This window comes from Oculina patagonica, chromosome 9 (genome assembly GCF_052425735.1).
Source record: "Oculina patagonica isolate OP01 chromosome 9, crgOcupat, whole genome shotgun sequence".
NCBI classification, from domain to species: Eukaryota; Metazoa; Cnidaria; class Anthozoa; order Scleractinia; family Oculinidae; genus Oculina; species Oculina patagonica.
Genome location: NC_135766.1, coordinates 8,157,546 through 8,174,307, shown reverse-complemented (window position 1 = coordinate 8,174,307; position 16,762 = coordinate 8,157,546). Strand labels below are relative to the sequence as shown.

General features: G+C 38.0%; 3 protein-coding genes and 1 long non-coding RNA gene across 5 annotated transcripts; 2 read left to right on the top strand and 2 right to left on the bottom strand.

Moving 5' to 3' along the window:
* Nucleotides 1-123: 123 nt before the first annotated feature.
* LOC144664917 (uncharacterized) lies at nucleotides 124-1,206 on the bottom strand. The gene has a single exon (XM_078526118.1). The coding sequence runs from the start codon at nucleotides 1,204-1,206 to the stop codon at nucleotides 124-126; it is 1,083 nt and encodes a 360-aa protein (XP_078382244.1).
* A 1,394-nt stretch (nucleotides 1,207-2,600) lies between these two features.
* On the top strand, nucleotides 2,601-3,352 carry LOC144665797 (uncharacterized). The gene is made up of 3 exons (XM_078527094.1): nucleotides 2,601-2,775; nucleotides 2,863-3,060; nucleotides 3,164-3,352. The coding sequence occupies exons 1-3, from the start codon at nucleotides 2,608-2,610 to the stop codon at nucleotides 3,299-3,301; spliced, it is 504 nt and encodes a 167-aa protein (XP_078383220.1). The 5' UTR covers nucleotides 2,601-2,607; the 3' UTR covers nucleotides 3,302-3,352.
* On the bottom strand, nucleotides 3,352-16,427 carry LOC144665673 (uncharacterized). 2 transcript variants are annotated; one of them, XR_013572997.1, is made up of 11 exons: nucleotides 16,005-16,427; nucleotides 15,824-15,906; nucleotides 15,529-15,613; nucleotides 15,154-15,327; nucleotides 14,808-14,948; nucleotides 13,515-14,407; nucleotides 13,033-13,115; nucleotides 12,534-12,641; nucleotides 6,211-6,407; nucleotides 5,491-5,867; nucleotides 3,352-4,861 (listed from the first exon to the last, which is right to left on the bottom strand). XR_013572997.1 is itself a non-coding variant. In XM_078526952.1 (11 exons), the coding sequence occupies exons 1-11, from the start codon at nucleotides 16,160-16,162 to the stop codon at nucleotides 4,946-4,948; spliced, it is 2,346 nt and encodes a 781-aa protein (XP_078383078.1). In that variant the 5' UTR covers nucleotides 16,163-16,427; the 3' UTR covers nucleotides 4,892-4,945. The 2 variants fall into 2 exon arrangements, 1 of the variants encoding a protein (XP_078383078.1); XM_078526952.1 differs by lacking the exon at nucleotides 3,352-4,861 and adding an exon at nucleotides 4,892-5,300 and having other exon boundaries at nucleotides 5,799-5,867.
* Nucleotides 6,567-11,910, top strand: LOC144665847 (uncharacterized). The gene is made up of 3 exons (XR_013573079.1): nucleotides 6,567-7,180; nucleotides 7,515-7,640; nucleotides 10,269-11,910. It is a non-coding gene; the product is annotated as an uncharacterized LOC144665847 (long non-coding RNA).
* Nucleotides 16,428-16,762: the final 335 nt, after the last annotated feature.

The following is a 16,762-nucleotide window of genomic DNA, read 5'->3' as shown; positions in this document are numbered from 1 at the left end:
TGTTCTATTTGCAACCTTGTGCCAAAACCTGCGCTCGAGTGTCACGAAATGCTTATCAAGTCAAGCTTCCCATTTGGAACAATTTAAATTTGCCTTACAATGCAAGAATTAGAACGAGTAATGTTAAATGTAACCAAAGAAGGCGAAAAAGCCTCTCATATCTTGGGATGTTATTTCTTTTAGCGCTTCGTGCACTGCCACATGCAGACTGTCTTTCAAAAGTTCTCTATACTCGAAGCGTCTCAGAATAGTTTTAAGCTTGTTGAAAACATTTTCAGCAGGGTTGAATTCAGGAGAATATGTTGGTAAATAGACGGCTGTGCAACCAATTTCATCGAGCCATTCGCCAAGGGCCTGTCCTGCCCGGTGATGATGAATTGGCGCGTTGTCAATAATTACATGATCGCCATAACTGAACGCCGGCTTGCCATCGGGAAGATAAACTGAAGATGCTTCTTCGAAGAAAGATAGAAAAGAAAATGAATTGCTGTTACCATCAACTGTGTTGGCATAGACAATGCCATCAAGACCACACATAAGATTTAAGGTAACATTAGGAGAATTGGCATATCGCACGATCTCAACGGCCGGAGTGCCACAAAGCGAATGGCCATAGTTGGGCCTACCAACATCTGGGAGCTTGATCCCAGATTCATCGAAGAACTTGAGTTTATAGGGGTCAACCGTGGAAATGTAGTTGACATAATCCCAGTGACAGTAATTAAGATTTTCTGGGGTAAATTTCTCGGCAACGGGTCTTGTTAGCTTTTTCCAAGTCCACTTTCCGTCGGTCATGTTTCGAAGCTCTCGCTGTATTGCTGAATTTGACGTTCCTCCAGGAATATCGCAGTGCTCGCTGATATGCTTATGCAGCTCACCAATAGTCATTGAAGCTCTGTCGGTCTTAAGAAATCTTATAAAGTCAACATCATCTTGTTGAATGTGTTTTACACCAGCTGTATGCCTTTCTGTGATTCCCGCATTGCCGTTATCTACCAAGTCTTTCCAGATTTTTCGGACAGTATCATGTTTGACTCTGTTTCTCTCAGCTATGACTGAAAAACTTCCGGGGAAAAAGCCGGTTACAAAATCGCCGCCGTCTTCAACGATATCTTGTATGATTTTTCTTTTCAAGTCAACCTGAAGGGCTCTCCCGCGATCGTAAAATCTACCAAGCTTGCTAAATTCGGGTAAACCTTCTGCCATCGTAGAAGCACTTTCTTGTTGATTTGAAAACGGCGCGAAAAAGTCCCTTGGCCGTGGCGTGGCGAGGGCCTCAGGAATTTATGGAATTTGTCAACGAAAGTGGGCGGGGCAGCAAAGCGAAAATTCGGTCCCATTCCACACATCGGTGGCGTGCGTAGGTATTTGTTTCTGAAACCCCAAAGTTCTCCTTGTGGTATGCATTCTTTCAGGCGTAGACTCAAGCACACGGAATTTTGTGCTGAACGCATGCGCATATATGAAGTACACAAAGGCTATATATTTTCACCAAATCTTACTGAGAACTGGTTAAAACTCAAAAAAATTGGGGTTTCAATTTATCGCCGAGTATTTCCGAAAAAAATTCGATGGTACTAGAAAATAGTTAAATTTGAATGAAATATTCATCTATAAGCCGAGGCCGAGCGATCATCAACAAACGAAAATTATTAGCAAGCGTTTGTAATTTATTCTTGGTCATTACCTTTCATTTTAGTGGCGGCTCTTTAGAAACCATTTGGTTTAATGAAGCAACGTTAGGAAAGAAGTTTTTATTCGCCTTTTCTTTGATATTTAGGCTGGAACTCGTCGTCCATCGGCTCGCTCTGGAATATTATTTATTTTGTCGGCGTACTGTGATCGTCTTTTGAACAGACGAGGGCATTCGAAATCCCGCATGTCTTTAACAATTTCCTTGCAATCTCTTCTACAATAATTATTTCTGCCTGAGACTGTTCTTGAGACTGTTCCTTTCCTTTTGTTCCTTTCCTTAAAGTTTAGTTAAATTGCAGAATCACTGCTAACGTGACTTTTCAAGAGAAGAAGGGTCAGGAATCGATCTTTTTGGCTTGTTGTGGCGACACCAGAAACTGACCAATCAGAAGCTGCTGTTCCCACGCGCTTGGTAAACATTGTAACACGATCTGACAGAAATCAGCTTGATGTAATATTCTTGTTCGAAACCGAAAACTTAAAATACCACACGACTTCTCTGCTAAAAGAAACCACTCCAGTAAAGTTTGATTGGATTCAGAGTACTAGACAAATACTGGTAACAGCACATGTTTCGTTTTGATGACATTTAAAGTTCACCCGCTTGATCTGCCTGATCTTTTCGCTAACAACTTGGCGAATTGCGACGATTTGAAGATTTACTGAATCATCCCGTATTCTCTGGCGATTTTGCAGTTGTTCTGAACTGTCTCTACCTCGGCAACAACTTTCAATTATTTGAAGGTTTAGTTGTTTGAAAACCAGTAGCTTTTGGCATGATGATCGGAAGAATGCGTGATTGTTTGAGATAGGATTCTGAACTCAGGTGAATGTTTTGTCACGCTTGTGTACGGTTCTATTAATAATTTCATTCTTTATCAGTGTTTTGTTGTAGACTCTCTGTCTACCAGGATGCAACGCGCGCGTGTTTGTTTACGTTTTGTACTGGCAGAGCTATCAGTAATGGCGGCCCAAGTGGCGAGCGAAGCGATCGAGTCAAATAGCGTTCCAGAAGTCGAAATTTCTGTCGTGTCGGCACAAGAACTACCAGTACCGAGAATAAATAATTATGGCAGTGTGGTAAGTTAAGATTTGGTTTCCAAATTATTTCAAATCGTTCGTTTAATACGATGATTTGACGTTTGCGTTTTTTTGTTCGATGAAAAGATTGCAGAGACAGAAGACTCTTTAGTTCCCGTGCAAGACCCAGAACGATCAAACAGGAGTTACTGCAAGTGCAAATCAGCCTGTAAGACGAAAAAGAAAAATGGCACTGGTCGTGGCTGCCCTTGCCGTACGGCTAATTTGCCCTGCGACCCACCACAGTGCAAGTGCGGAACAGCGCGAAAACCATGTGCGAACAAGGTGCAGAAATCTATTAGTTTGTAACGCAATACTACCAGGTTTCTATCGATTTTTCTGGATCAAAACACTTTACAACATGTAATTATCTGCTTTTATTTTGTAGAATATTGTAGTTGTATCTAGAGAAAACCTGCCAACGAGTTCCCTAGATAGGCAGAGGCGAGATATTGAAAATACTGCTCAACAGATCGAGGTGAGAAAAAATAATTTATCAACACTTCTAAATTTCAATTCGATCTGATCTGTAAATAGTGGACGAGGAACCACACCGTGGATGTTTCACTGTAAACTCCTGTTTATTTTATATCTACTAATTATATTTATTGTAAATGACATAATTCATGAGCCAAATCCTTTTTTTTTTTTTTTTGAATTTTTTATAATAAAGGAATTTGTTGATGGTCTTGATGGAGAACAACAAAGGTTACTTCTTATTGTCCTCAACAATGGTCGTGGTAGCCTTGATTATGCAAGGAGGCTCCTTCAGAATGATGATCCCCAGCCAGAACCCAACCTGCCTGCCAACATTCCTGCCTGGTGTATCTGTGGAAATTGTATCATCATGCCCACCCCGGATGAGAATAAGTGCTGCAAGCGGAGGGAATGTATCACGTCATATGAACTTTTTTACAATCTCTGCATTGATCACCATGTACTGGAGTTAGCTATCCGTGCGCGGTGTGACATCAGGGTGGAGCCACTAGATTTTTCCATGGCTAGCTTCAGAAAGGCTGGGTATAGACAGTTTGTTTTGTGGGAGCATGGATATTTAGGAAAGGGTAACAGAAGGGTTATTCCTTCTTGTGCTGTGAAGAAGATCCGAAATCAGTATCCCTCGCCAGACAATGTGTACATGGGCTTCATGGCTGAGTAGTAACACCTGTTATAATTTTCACACACCGGTTGCGAGTAAAAAAAAAAAGAAAACAGAAAAACTCTGCTATTTTATTTTTGTTGCCATGTACTCATTGTCAGGTTGAATGAAGCATTTTTTGGGCCTGGTCATGTATTCCCTTTTCCAGAGTCATTTTATGGTCTTTTATTAGTTGCTCCAGTTTTCTTCAGTTGCAAGACCATTTCTACCACAAACAAAATTGTTCATAGCAATACTGCAAATCTGATGCAGAATTGATGAAAGTATATTGAATATTATTAAAACTACCCATGGTATGTGCATTGCAAATCCTGAGTTTTGACTGGTTTATATGAGCTCGTATTGTATACCATGGACCACAAATATGGTCAGTGTAGCTTGGCCCAGGCTAAAAAAATGTCTGATGAAAAAATAACAATGGGCCAGGGAGGGATGCTTGGGGGTTTCTGTGAAAATATTGAACACAATATTTGTTCCAAAGGCATTTTATATCCTCTCATTGGGCAGCGTGCAAGCAAGGGGCTTAAGTTTATTTATTTGCATAAACAGTGCATTTCCCTTATTGTCATAACATTTATTCCTGAAAAACACTTGTACCCATAGAAAAAGAAAAAGAACACATTATAATTGTGTTGTAATTATGGGTAGAGTAAAAACAAATCCAAGATCTCAATTATATTTACACTTTCATTCACTTTCAAGACTCAAATTTTTTTCCACTTGCACAAAATTAGACAACAAATGAAAATTGTAATATACTCTTCATTTGATTCAATTTTCAGATATAATTTTTGTCCAAAAAAATGACAAGAAAACCTCATTAGCGCAAACTCTGGTTCATAAGGAGACTTTTCCTGGTTCATCTGTTTTCACCTTTCATACTCCATTGTCATATTCTAGCAACTGTGATTATGATGTCTGCAAGCTCTTATTTACAAAAGTTCATAGTTACCCCCCCCCCCCCTCCCCCCAACCCCTCTGTCTCTGCCTGGTGAGCCAGGTTCACACATTTTACTTTTTGGAACTAAATCTGCTTTTATACTCCATAACCAAATCAATAAGCTCTGGGCTTTCTCGTAAGGCAATGGTTGGGGCAAGATTCCTTGGGTGATTTTCAGGAAGGGAAACTACTCTTCCAGCACTTTCTTCATCTTCCACTCGAGCCTTCAGGATGCTGGCCATCAGGTGTGGGATATAGTCAAAGCTTTTATCCACTTTGACTGGTTCCGGGTGCCAGCGCTTGGTCCGTTTAGAGTACTGTTTCTTCCAAATTGGTTGACCAGTTTTAGTTGTGGCTTGTGTGCGAAAACTGTGCAAGTTATGATCAAGAGCAGCCAGAAGCATTCGTAGACAGAAAGCAAGAAAGCTAGTAAAAAAAAGAGCCATTGTTATCTTGGTATTTGGAAGAAAAATAAGGGTATAGGACAAAAAATAAAATAAAGTAATAAAACAATAACAATAAAATTCATTGTAAAATTCATTAACTATTCATGAGAGTGCAAACCAATCCCAGCACAGTATTCAGATCACATGTACACAACTGTAAACCCCAAAACAAATTCTACAAAATCAAACTCCAATACAAAATCAAACAATAGAATTAACTTTTGATACAAACTCCTGCTCAGCTAATTAGTATTCGTTAACTTTTGGATACAGATCTCTGCCGAATCGCATAACAATACTTTGCATTCAATTTATTGTTTTCATTTCACAAGTATAATAAAATATTCGCATCCGATCTGTATCGGCTCGCCATTGTAAGAGCCCATACAGATCTCCCGCTCACATTTTATCTACTGCATAAAAACAATAAAAGCATCACAATACAAGAAAATATCTTTACATGGTACAATGTACTTACTCAAAGGAATTTCTTTTAGGAGCATACTTCAGCATCATGCTATTAAAATTCTCTAGCAAACTAGTATGCCTGCAATAAAAAGTGCACAAAATATTTCTTGACTGTCTTGTAACTACAGTGTGGGAGGTGCGGTGGTCTAATGGTTAGCGCCACTTTGGCTCGAAGCTGACCTTTTTTTTTTTATAACTACAGAGCAACATCTTACAGCTTATTCAGCAACCACTAAAAAAAAGCTGAAATTGGGAAAAACATTTACAGCAAAAAAAAAAAAGGCATTGTCATACATATGAAGCAGAAAGGTAATTCACATTAATTAACCTGTTCAGGATCTGACAAAATGCCTTCACAAACTGCTACACTAATTACTTTTACATCTGTATACTACTGAAAAGTAACAGAAAGTTAAGCTTACTTGAACCACACATAAAAGATCAGACTTTCCAACCACTTCTTGTCGAAGATGACCTTAGTCAGGGCTTCCATAGCCTTGGACCCTTTTTCGAGCAGCGGTTTGGCTGTCTCAGCATCTGTGAGTGGACCGTGAGAGCACTGACCATCACTCCACACATGTTCTCCTACCACATGGTGCAGAACTCCAAGCCACATGTCCTGCAAATTATAATAATCATTAGAAATGATCACATTCACAGTCATGTAGTAAGCTATGTAGGTTGTGACGTGGTAGCCACAGTAATCCAAATTATCAGCATGTGTTAATGTTCTCATGATATTTTTTTTTTTTTAGTGGCAATCTTTGATATCATAGCGGAGCTCCTTAGCGGCCCGTAAGGGCCGCAGAGCGGAGCACCATACCCATAAAAAAAAACACATGAAAAAAAAAAAAAAACACATGAAATAAAATAGGAAACCTCTGCATCCGAGTTTTCATGGTCATCATGGCTAGCGGCATGCCTCGCGGGCGCGTACGGCGGCGTACAAACGTACGTACGGTGTTGCGCACATCCGGGATCTTGAAAGGTCTTGACAACTCGCGCAGTACTGGCGCGAAATAATTTTGCAGTGTGAGGAAAAAAAAGTGTGAGGTCTAAACAGCTAGTCTGAAAGTTAGAACTTGAGACAAACACATTTATTTTGGCTCCTTGTTATGCCGATGACTACAAACGAGAGCAGGGTAAACTTAACTTCGAGGAAACAGGGTTTAAGCGATTTGCGACGGGAAAGAGATCGCGAGAGATCCAGAAAACCCGGACAGAAAGCAGGCGAAAAAGTATAGCAAAGCGCCTGTCGAACCTGGTAGCAAAGTAGCGAAGAAAAGCGACTAAAATAGCAAGAGAGGTGCCGAGGAAACAGGCAAAGAAATAGCGGAGAACAAGGGAACGGAGATAAAACGAGCAGACGAGTGTACCTACTGCGGCCAACTGGTGAGTACAAAACTGCAGTGTTTCCGTCATTTAATATCTCTACGTTTTGTCTTAAGCTTACTTTATACGCAAAGTAAGCTTATATTGACGGCACATTTTACTTGCTTTCGCCACTAAGCATTTGCTTGTGACATGAACAATGTTGAAAAATACTATTCCTTAAAATTCAGTTTTACCAGGTTTTACTGATCAAATAGGAGGATTTGATTATGTAAACAAATAATTGTTGGGCCTTCGAGGAACGAATTCACAAAGAATATCACTTCAACACATCTCGAAGAAAATTAAGCTTACGATTTTTAAATGCTTGTGATATGATTATTTTGTTTTACAGTGCTGGAAGAGCAGCTGAGATGAGAATGAAAGTGATGTCAGTTTGCACGAAGCACCTGGAATTTCGTTAACTCCGAGTGAAATAGATCGATTCAGTGTATGCAGTTTATTGATATTCATGATGGAGGTAAAATTACTGTTCATTTAGTCAGAGTAAATAAACTTCAGCTTCATTACTTAGCTCTTTCGTTCCCAAATATATTAAATAATCCACTTGTCATGTAGTTCTGTTCACTATTGAGCGTTCATGTGGATTACATAACAATGTCAACAATTTTGAGATTTTGAGGTCTGTTTTGCTGGTTTCATTCAGAATGTCAACAGTAAATGTTATATTTGTCATAAAAAAATCACAATCTTGTTGTGTCATAATGATATGGGAAAATCTCATTTGCATTTACTTTCAACACACTTAATTAATATACACGACTACAAAAACTAGTTTCGTCCGAAGACCTCGTCAGTTGGTAGCCGTATGCTGTTCATACGGCTACCAACTGACGAGGTCTTCGGACGAAACTAGTTTTTGTAGTCGTGTATATTAATTAAGTGTGTTGAAAGTAAATGCAAATGAGATTTTCCCATATCATTATGATGTTCAGTAATACTTTCTTGGCTTCGGCAAACAGAATTTCACAAAGGAATCTTGTTGTGGAATTTGGAAAATGCACACAACAAAGGTTAATGACTACTGGAAAACTGGAATCTTTGTGAGTAAATTCATGCCATTTTAGACACTGTATGCAGCTGTGCATGCAAACTTATTATTAATTAAATGTGTATCTTTAAAAATCTTAGTATTACTGTTAAGAAAAAAGCTTTTAAGATGTGGCAATGTTTTTCCTATGCATGTACATGTATATATAGGGGTAGAGGGGAGGGGGAGTATTTAAAGGTCAAACCTTTTAAAGAGGGAGTGTAAGGGTTTGCAGTGATGCTTTGAGTTTATTAAAATATCAGGACCTGAACAATCGATGGAATCGATAATCGATGGCAATCGATAACAATCGATGACAATCGATATCAATTAATCGATTGATATTGATAATCGATGAACAATCGATCGCTAAAGTTTTTGTGATTATCGATTGTCATCGATTATCAATTTCATCGATAATCGATGACAATCGATCAATTAACTAACATCGATTTTCATCGATTATCAATATCATCGATTACCAATTCAATCGATCATTTAACTGCCATCGTTTTTTATTTGACTAGTATTTGATAAATATGTTTACTTTAAAACACACGGTCTCTCTTGTATGTTATATTTTATTAGCAACAACAATGATAACCTTTCCAAAAAATGTCAATACAACGAGAAACTTACTAACTTAACAGTAATAAGGCAATAATTATTTAAAACAAACGTTTTGAGCTTAAGTCTTATTCGCCTCCATCAACAAAGCGTACGCTTTTCGGTCTGGTTTGCTTTCGAACCAACTCCTGGCAAAGTAAATAGAAATCGCAACTTACAGAATTCCTCGCTGTCTAAGTACAATGTAATTTTTCTAAAACTCTGTCTTGTAGTCCATAAACATTTTCTCGCTCGTCCGAAATATTTCAAATCAAACAGTAGCAGAGAGAACTCAAAAATACGTCGTCCGTACGTCGGAACGAAAACGAGACAACAGTGGGAGTCTGGTGATGAGTTTCGCCTGTCACGTCCGCTATTTTTGACTCGGTCACGAATAACGAAGTGTCTTTGGAATTCTAGCGCTAGCAAACAGTAGGAAACTCGAATGAAAAACAGAAACATTAAAGCTTATGATGTAAACTTCATCTCAATGGAAAGGAGCTTTATTATTTTTTTTTTACAAAACAACATATGTAAGTATTTACTTCATGCTTCGGATTGATTGTGTGTTTAATGCCAATCGATGGCAATCGATGAAGTTCGCGACCACCAAAGTGTGATTATCGATTGATCATCGATTGGCCGATGCCAATCGATGCCAATCAACAGTAATTAATCGATTGTCATCGATTGATCGATTGATTTTCCGATCATCGATTTTCATCGATTGTTCAGGTCCTGAAATATTTACAGTAGAACCCTGCTAACTCGAACTCTGAAGGGAAACGAAAATGAGTTCGAGTTAGCGGGGTTTTCGAGTTAGCGGGGTTGATTGAATATTTTATTTGCCAAGTTAATAATTGATAGTTTACTGATTTTTAAGCACTTCAGTATACAGTACTGTGCAAATTGAACTTATCTTGCCAGAAACTCTAAAGCGACCACACATTCTTTTGTTAAGAGTGGAAAATGACTGTCAAATACATGATCTGTTCATTGCTATAATCAATGGGCAACCGTTGCGAGTTGCAAGTTCTGGAATTCGAGTTATCAGCGTAAAAAGTTTGACCCAAATTTTGTTCAAGGGAAACAAAATTTAGTTCGAGTTAGCGGGGTTTTCGAGTTATCCGAGTTCGAATTTAACCGAGTAAAAATGACTGAAAAGTGGGGTCAAATCCAAGGGAAATGGAAGTGAGTTTGAGTTAGCAAGGTTGTTCGAGTTATCCGAGTTCGAGTTACCGGTTTTTTTTTCTGTAGTTGACTTCGCAGTTATCAGTAAAAAAAATAGTCTGTGCTGATACATCTCTGTTAAATATATAAGGTATCCTTTCGCATCCAGTAGTTTTGCTTCACTTTATACAAGCTTGCGTTAAGTGTTTTGTTTTATAAATTATTGATTTTCATACCAATTAATCAATTTTAATTTAATCTGTGGCATTTGACTTTTTTCAGGGTTAACATGAATTTCAGAATTTGCAGAGCCACAGACACAAAAACAGAATGTGGACAAGGACATCAAAAGAAAACAGGAAGGATTAAGATTATCCAGCTTGATGTTTGGGTGTCTTCATGATGCCATTTTCAAGAGACTAGTAAATTACATGTAAATTGAAATCAAGAAAAGCTGCAAATGAGCAAAGTTTATATTTTAAATGTTAACGTATTTACAGTGTACTTCAGAAAACAACTTCTTGATTGACCTGTCTCTTTCACATCTTTTTAGATGTAACAAGGGCATTATGAAGTGATCTTTTTAAGAATAATTTATGCAGCCAAAACAGTAACAGCAGAAATGAATGGGAGTTTAAAATTGCTATTTTCAATGTTTTGGCTGGTAAGAAACCACATGTGACCAAGCTAAAATCTCTTTGGCCGGTTAACATGACCTGTAAGTGTCCAAATATTTTGAGCCCTCGACTACACAGGACTTACATGTAGTTGTCTAATTACTGTATATCATAAGATCTTTGGTTGACCTTGGGGGAGGTAGTGGAGGTAAAAAGCAATGTAATAATTTGAATTTGGATTGGTAATGCTGAAACTGGTGTAATTCTTAAGTATAGAGGTTAAAATCGTGATTGCAAGCAATATGCAATACCAATTTCATTCTTATGTGTTGTATGCTGCGTACAATTTATAAGAACAGCTATAATGTTAAAATTAGTGAAATATTCTAAAGCCAGATTAAATTTGCAGTATCCATTAGGTACCATGAAGCAACCAAATTGTGACTCATTTGCTTACTTTGTGAACTTCATGACGAATGGGCAACATGACTCCACAAAAATGTGTACAATAAAGCATACAAATTTTTAAACGAGCAGTCAAAGTATTGATGCTTTTTTTCTTGCATAGTTTTATACACAAGCAAACATGATTCTATTTTTTCTGCGTAATCAAAGAACAAAACTGAGTTTGAGACACACAAACAATATTCTATCTTCCCAGAATTTTTGTTTTTTTTTTATTTCTGTAAGTGAAGTGAAACCCCTTAAGAGGAAGGGGACTCAAAAAGACATGTAAAAGTAAAAAAGGTGCTATCATCCTTTTTTTTTTGGGGGGGGGGGGGCGAGGGGGGTGGGATGGGGTTACAGAATGTCCCTTCTTTGCTTCCAGTTAGTTTCACTCCGGTTTGCTTGTAGTTAGGTTCACCCCTGTTTGCTCGCAGTTAGCTTTATTCATCCGGTGTGCTTGGGATTAGCTTTCACTCTAGTTTGCTTGTGGTTAGCTTTCACTCCGGTTTGCTTGGCATTAGCTTATGGCAATATGCTGTAAACCCTTTGCTACATGTATGACCTCTGCCATTTCCATTCAAAATTAAAATATAGGCAAATAGTGAAAATAAAAACAAATGAATGAATGAAAAAAAGAAAATTAACCATATTCTTAATGTAGATGTATATTATTTCCTATATACTCTAAATGTTAAGTGCTTTGCTAATTTACCACGTGATATGCCTATCTACCCCAACATGCAGCCCTACTACCCCCTCCTTATCTTCGAAGGTTACATAATTACCCGTTTTGCAGCATAATTTCCCATCCAGACTTCTGGATCATAATGCTGTCGGTGGAATTAAAACGTTTTGATTGATTTTGTTTGTTCTCGGCTTATTTGGTGTTGCTGTATACGGTACTCCCATATAAGGGCTATACGGGTATGTGCTGCTCAACAGGGTGTGCCTTTTGCCTCTCTGACTCTGAAACAGGGTATACAAATCACTCTTTTGACTGTGGAACACTATCAAGTTTAGCTATGAAAATCCGCTCCTCTCATTGGTTTTTCTCCAAGCCACAGACAAAGTCAAGTGAGCGCTTTGTGATGTACGCTAGTGTTTTTATATCTATCTTCATATATTTTTCATTGTGGATATTGTCTGGAACAGGGTACCTATTTTGCACTGTTTGTCTGGAACAGGGTCGCAAATTGAGCCGTTTTTCTCTGGAACAGGTCCAGAGTCTCAGCGACTCAGTGGCACACCCCTTGAGTAAATTTTAGGGAGTACCTCTCCCCCCCCCCCGGGACACGGTAAAAAAAAGTAAGTAACAATATTAAAATTTATAAAAAAAAAATAAAACGAATATTATGTTCTTAGCCTTAAAATTGTACAATGGCTTGAATTCAGGTTTCAATAAAGTGCAAAATAATTAACTGGGGAGCTCCGCTTTTAGGCTTGCCTAAATCTATATATTAAATAATATTGTGAAAAGCAATACCTTAAGTGCAGCCACATCACCATTGGCTTGCTGGCAGCAGAACCAGAAATGATTTCTTATGGGCTCGATCCACTCACGGATAGCACTGCAGTCTTTCAAGTTGGCAGCCTGTTAATAATATATGTAAATTTCAGTGTATTTTACATGTACAATCCAGCATCATTGCATTTATTTCTATTTTTTTCTTTTTCACTATTACAATGCAATTAGCCCTTTGACCAGTGGGGTCTGAACAGAATGCAATTAGCCCTTTGACCAGTGGGGTCTGAACAGAAGCCCCATGATTGGCCACTTTTTATACAAAGTACGAAAAGACATTAATGAGATATCAACAAGTATTAATTATAAATTTGCATTCATAACTGCAGACATACACTTAACACTCAAGATTACATGCATACATTTTGTCCTAAGACCTCGCTTGAGTCCGGCCTTGCCCAATTCTCTACTCATGGGTTAACAAAAAACAATATTTCTCTACACTGTGAAAACCACTGACCTCAGTCAAAGCTTTTACAAGTTTTGCAGACTTGTGCCAAATGTCCAGGTCATGGATGAGATCCCGCAGTTCTTCATGATGCTCTGCAAGTGTGTACATGAATAAATCAAAATTAATTTAACAACAGGAAGAAATTTTTAAGTTCACCCCCAAAAATGCAGATGGGAGAAATAAACAATAAAAAAGCATCCCACCCAAATGTCAGAGTAAATTATTAGTCCTTATTGATAGATGATATATTATGAAAACTAAGATAAGAAAAGGTAACTGAGGGATACAGGGTTTCGGTTTCCCGGATTTGATTACAATACTAAAATACTGGATGCAGGTAAACAACGTTTAGGATGGAATAACATGGACAGCTGTATATACATAATCCATGAAATACATGTACATAATACATAAAGAAAGTGTTTTGAAAGATAGCATGCATGGCAAAAGCACTGTACCAGCATTGACAATATGTAGACGACATGTTTTACCTTTCAAATCTCGTACCAATGCCTTTACTGATGTCGATGCATCTGTCACTAGATGTTCAATTTTTAGGACACCCTTAAGCCTCTGTAACAGTCTTGAAAGGCCCAGTTTTTCCACTGTAGCAGACTTTCCACCTGTCTCTCGGCTATCAACCACCTCAAGGTCCACCACTAATTTTTGAGTCTCTTCCATTAGTGTGTAGACACAGTAACGTGCAGTGTGTCCCGGAGAGTCATTTCTTCCATCTCCTGACAGGGTCACTCCAGTTGATGAGTAATGTTGTTGAATGGCATTTTTCACATCATTCCACATGTTTTTAGTGGCAGGCCAGCAATATAGCTTCTGGATTCTATAGAATAGTGTCTCTGAAATAATTTCCAAACCAAGAAACTTGGACAGAAGGCTGAATTTTTGGAAGTTGTTTCCACTCAGTAAGATGGCAGCTACCAGTTGAATATTGTTTACATATACCCTCTGGTTATTTTTTAAAGTTAGGATATCTGAGGAAGCCCAGTTTCCAAAGTGGCCATTGTTACAGTTCCAATTTAATATCAGAACAGCACCAGACATTGTATGCTGCAATGAAATGGCACCACCACATACATTGCAAGACTGAGGAATTAGTTCTTTAATCTTGTCGACAGTCACCAAAACTTTAGGAGCTTTGGAGTATTCCAGTTCCCTTTTATTTTTCTCTTGATTTTTTGTGTAAACCCTTTCCAGAATACTTTGAAGTGAATCCTGTGACTCATCAACAGTTATGTCATGATATGCTGTCCTATCAGCTTCTGGGTCTAGGATGGTAACAGTTGCCTCCCCAGTGTCAGCCATATCAGACTGAGTATGTTCTCCCCAATCATCAGGAAAGTCACCCACATCAACCACAAAATAGTCCCTAGACAAAAGGAGATATCTACAATTTACTTTCCAAGATAGAAACTCATAAATTAGATAAATTACTCAAGAAACACAGACAAAGAAATGCAAAATAATAAGGCATTGTAGCAAGACTGAACATGTATATGTTGTGGCTCAATTTTATCCTTAGTTCACTTTATGATAATGAGATTAAAAAAAAAGGAAAATTAAATTTGAACCAAGAAAAAAATTGAACCACAACATATACTGTAGACTAATGAGTATCATCTGTAATTTTCTCATAGAAGTGTTCTTATAGTAGTGAAATTTTTTTCTTAGTAACAAAGCTTAGCAAGTGCATATTTAAAATTATTTTTTACAACAGTTACTGCTAATCATCTAAGAGATACACATGTACAAGGGAAAATATTTCTTACTCGTTATCAGTCCTCTCAGATTCAAATAGCACTTCTTGGCTTCCTGCTTTACTTTCCTCTTCGCTGTCTTCATCACTATCACTTTCACCACCACTCAACTTACTGTCATCATCCTGGAGATCAAGTAGGATCTTCGACATCCTGAGAATGAAAAATGTGTACCTGGGTAAGTCTGAACTATGCCAAGGCATGTCTACTAAAAAGCCTGAAAGTATAGTATAAGTGAAATCAATACTCTGGCAAAATCATCATCATCATCATCATCATCAAAGGATCTTCAGAAACCATTGTAAATAAAAAATAAGACCGTTGGAATCAGAAAGAGTCCAATAAAATCAAGACTCACCTTTCATTAAACTCTTGGAGGTCATCACTGACATCCTGAACTGATACATGACCAGTCCCTACATCGGCAACAAATGGATTACTCTCATTCCCGATCCTAGTTTTGGAGAAGGGATCCATGTTTGCATCAACATCAAACTCCCCAGTTACATCTGTTCCGGTTACATCAACATAGCTGAAATTAAATAGAACACATATAAGGCATTCACAGCAACTTATAACAATTAATCACCAGTTGCATATTGTCTTATTTGAAGCCCAAACAGGCCACTAGCAGTTTGAAAATTCTGCAATTTTAATAAAGCCTGCTTTCAGTTATTAACAATAACCTAAAAAAAATGGATCATATTTTCAGTTACTTTCTAATATTTTTTACCTGGTAGATGTCTCCTGCACGGGTAGTGCAGGGCCTTCTTTTCTTGGTCTCTTGGCTGGGGTAGAGCAAAATGGTGCAGCAGTATCTAAAAGGATAATTCAAATTTTGGTGCATTAGTACAGTAAACTAACTGTTCAGCAAATGTATTAAATGTTAACTGCACTGATAAAAAAATATACACGTTGAAACGACTAGCTCTGATACTAAACAGCCATAAGTTTGCTGAAGTCATGTGGCAGTCAGAGAACTGATCGAGCGAAATACACAAGAGATAAAGAGATATTATTGTACTCACCTGAATCAAAGTCAAATCTCGCAAAACTATCTTCGAATTCAACATTGGCTTCTCGATTCTCAAATTGGTTATTGGGACACGAGCTACGGAAACGAAACGAAAGAACAGGAAAGGAATTGACAATGTGAACTACAAAATATAGTAACAGGACAAACATCAAGTTCAAGTGTTTGACACTTACTGCAACAAGACTTCAGCAAACTCGCTGTCAGTTAGCTTGGCATATCCAAGCACATTCTTCTGGCTTCTCCAGTGGTCTCGGACAGATTCTCTTAAATAAAGATACTTCAGAGGCTCAGGTCTCCGAGGTCTTCCACCGCGATTTTTTGAGGCCGCCATAATCACTTTACATCATTCCAATGCTCAACCGCTTGGCTGTACACAATCTTTTACAATTCAAACAATCGACCAAATAACTTATTTCAAGTAACGATTGGCAACACCACGACTATCACAGACGCTTACAGTAAAAGAATACTTATGGATGGCTCTGATTGAAAACGATTTACAAAAGCTACACCATCGACGGACAAAATGGAGGTTTCATGACGTACAAAACCTCTGTGCACGCGCGCGTTGCATCCTGGTAGACAGAGAGTCTTTAACGAATATGTTGACTGGCTCGCTGCACGTGGATTGTTTTAAAGTTTGAAGGAAAAATTGGGTCGGCTTATAGCCGAGTGATTTGGGTTTATTTTTTGTCAGAGTCTATAGTTTATGGTTCCAAAAACTAAAAGTCTAGGGTCTCGCCTTTATATAGCCGAATAAATACGGCACATGCATGCTTAACTACCAGCCGAAATATTGTACTACATGTAATGTCAGTTTTCTTGAAATAGACCAAAACTTAATTTTTCTAATGATATTATTATTTTGCCTAACCTTCAAAAAACAAAAAGGAAATATAAAAAGAAAGAAAACAATTTGCAACTGATGGGA

Excerpts from the sequence above, each read along its gene's own strand:
- LOC144665797 (XM_078527094.1), top strand. The coding sequence starts at position 2,608 with ATGCAACGCGCGCGTGTTTGTTTACGTTTTGTACTGGCAGAGCTATCA. Across the intron at positions 2,776-2,862 it reads TAAATAATTATGGCAGTGTG|ATTGCAGAGACAGAAGACTC; the intron begins GTAAGTTAAGAT and ends TTCGATGAAAAG. Across the intron at positions 3,061-3,163 it reads GAAAACCATGTGCGAACAAG|AATATTGTAGTTGTATCTAG; the intron begins GTGCAGAAATCT and ends TTTATTTTGTAG.
- LOC144665673 (XM_078526952.1), bottom strand. The coding sequence starts at position 16,162 with ATGGCGGCCTCAAAAAATCGCGGTGGAAGACCTCGGAGACCTGAGCCT. Across the intron at positions 15,614-15,823 it reads GAGATTTGACTTTGATTCAG|ATACTGCTGCACCATTTTGC; the intron begins GTGAGTACAATA and ends TTATCCTTTTAG. Across the intron at positions 12,642-13,032 it reads TTGTAAAAGCTTTGACTGAG|GCTGCCAACTTGAAAGACTG; the intron begins GTCAGTGGTTTT and ends TATTATTAACAG.
- LOC144664917 (XM_078526118.1), bottom strand. The coding sequence starts at position 1,206 with ATGGCAGAAGGTTTACCCGAATTTAGCAAGCTTGGTAGATTTTACGAT.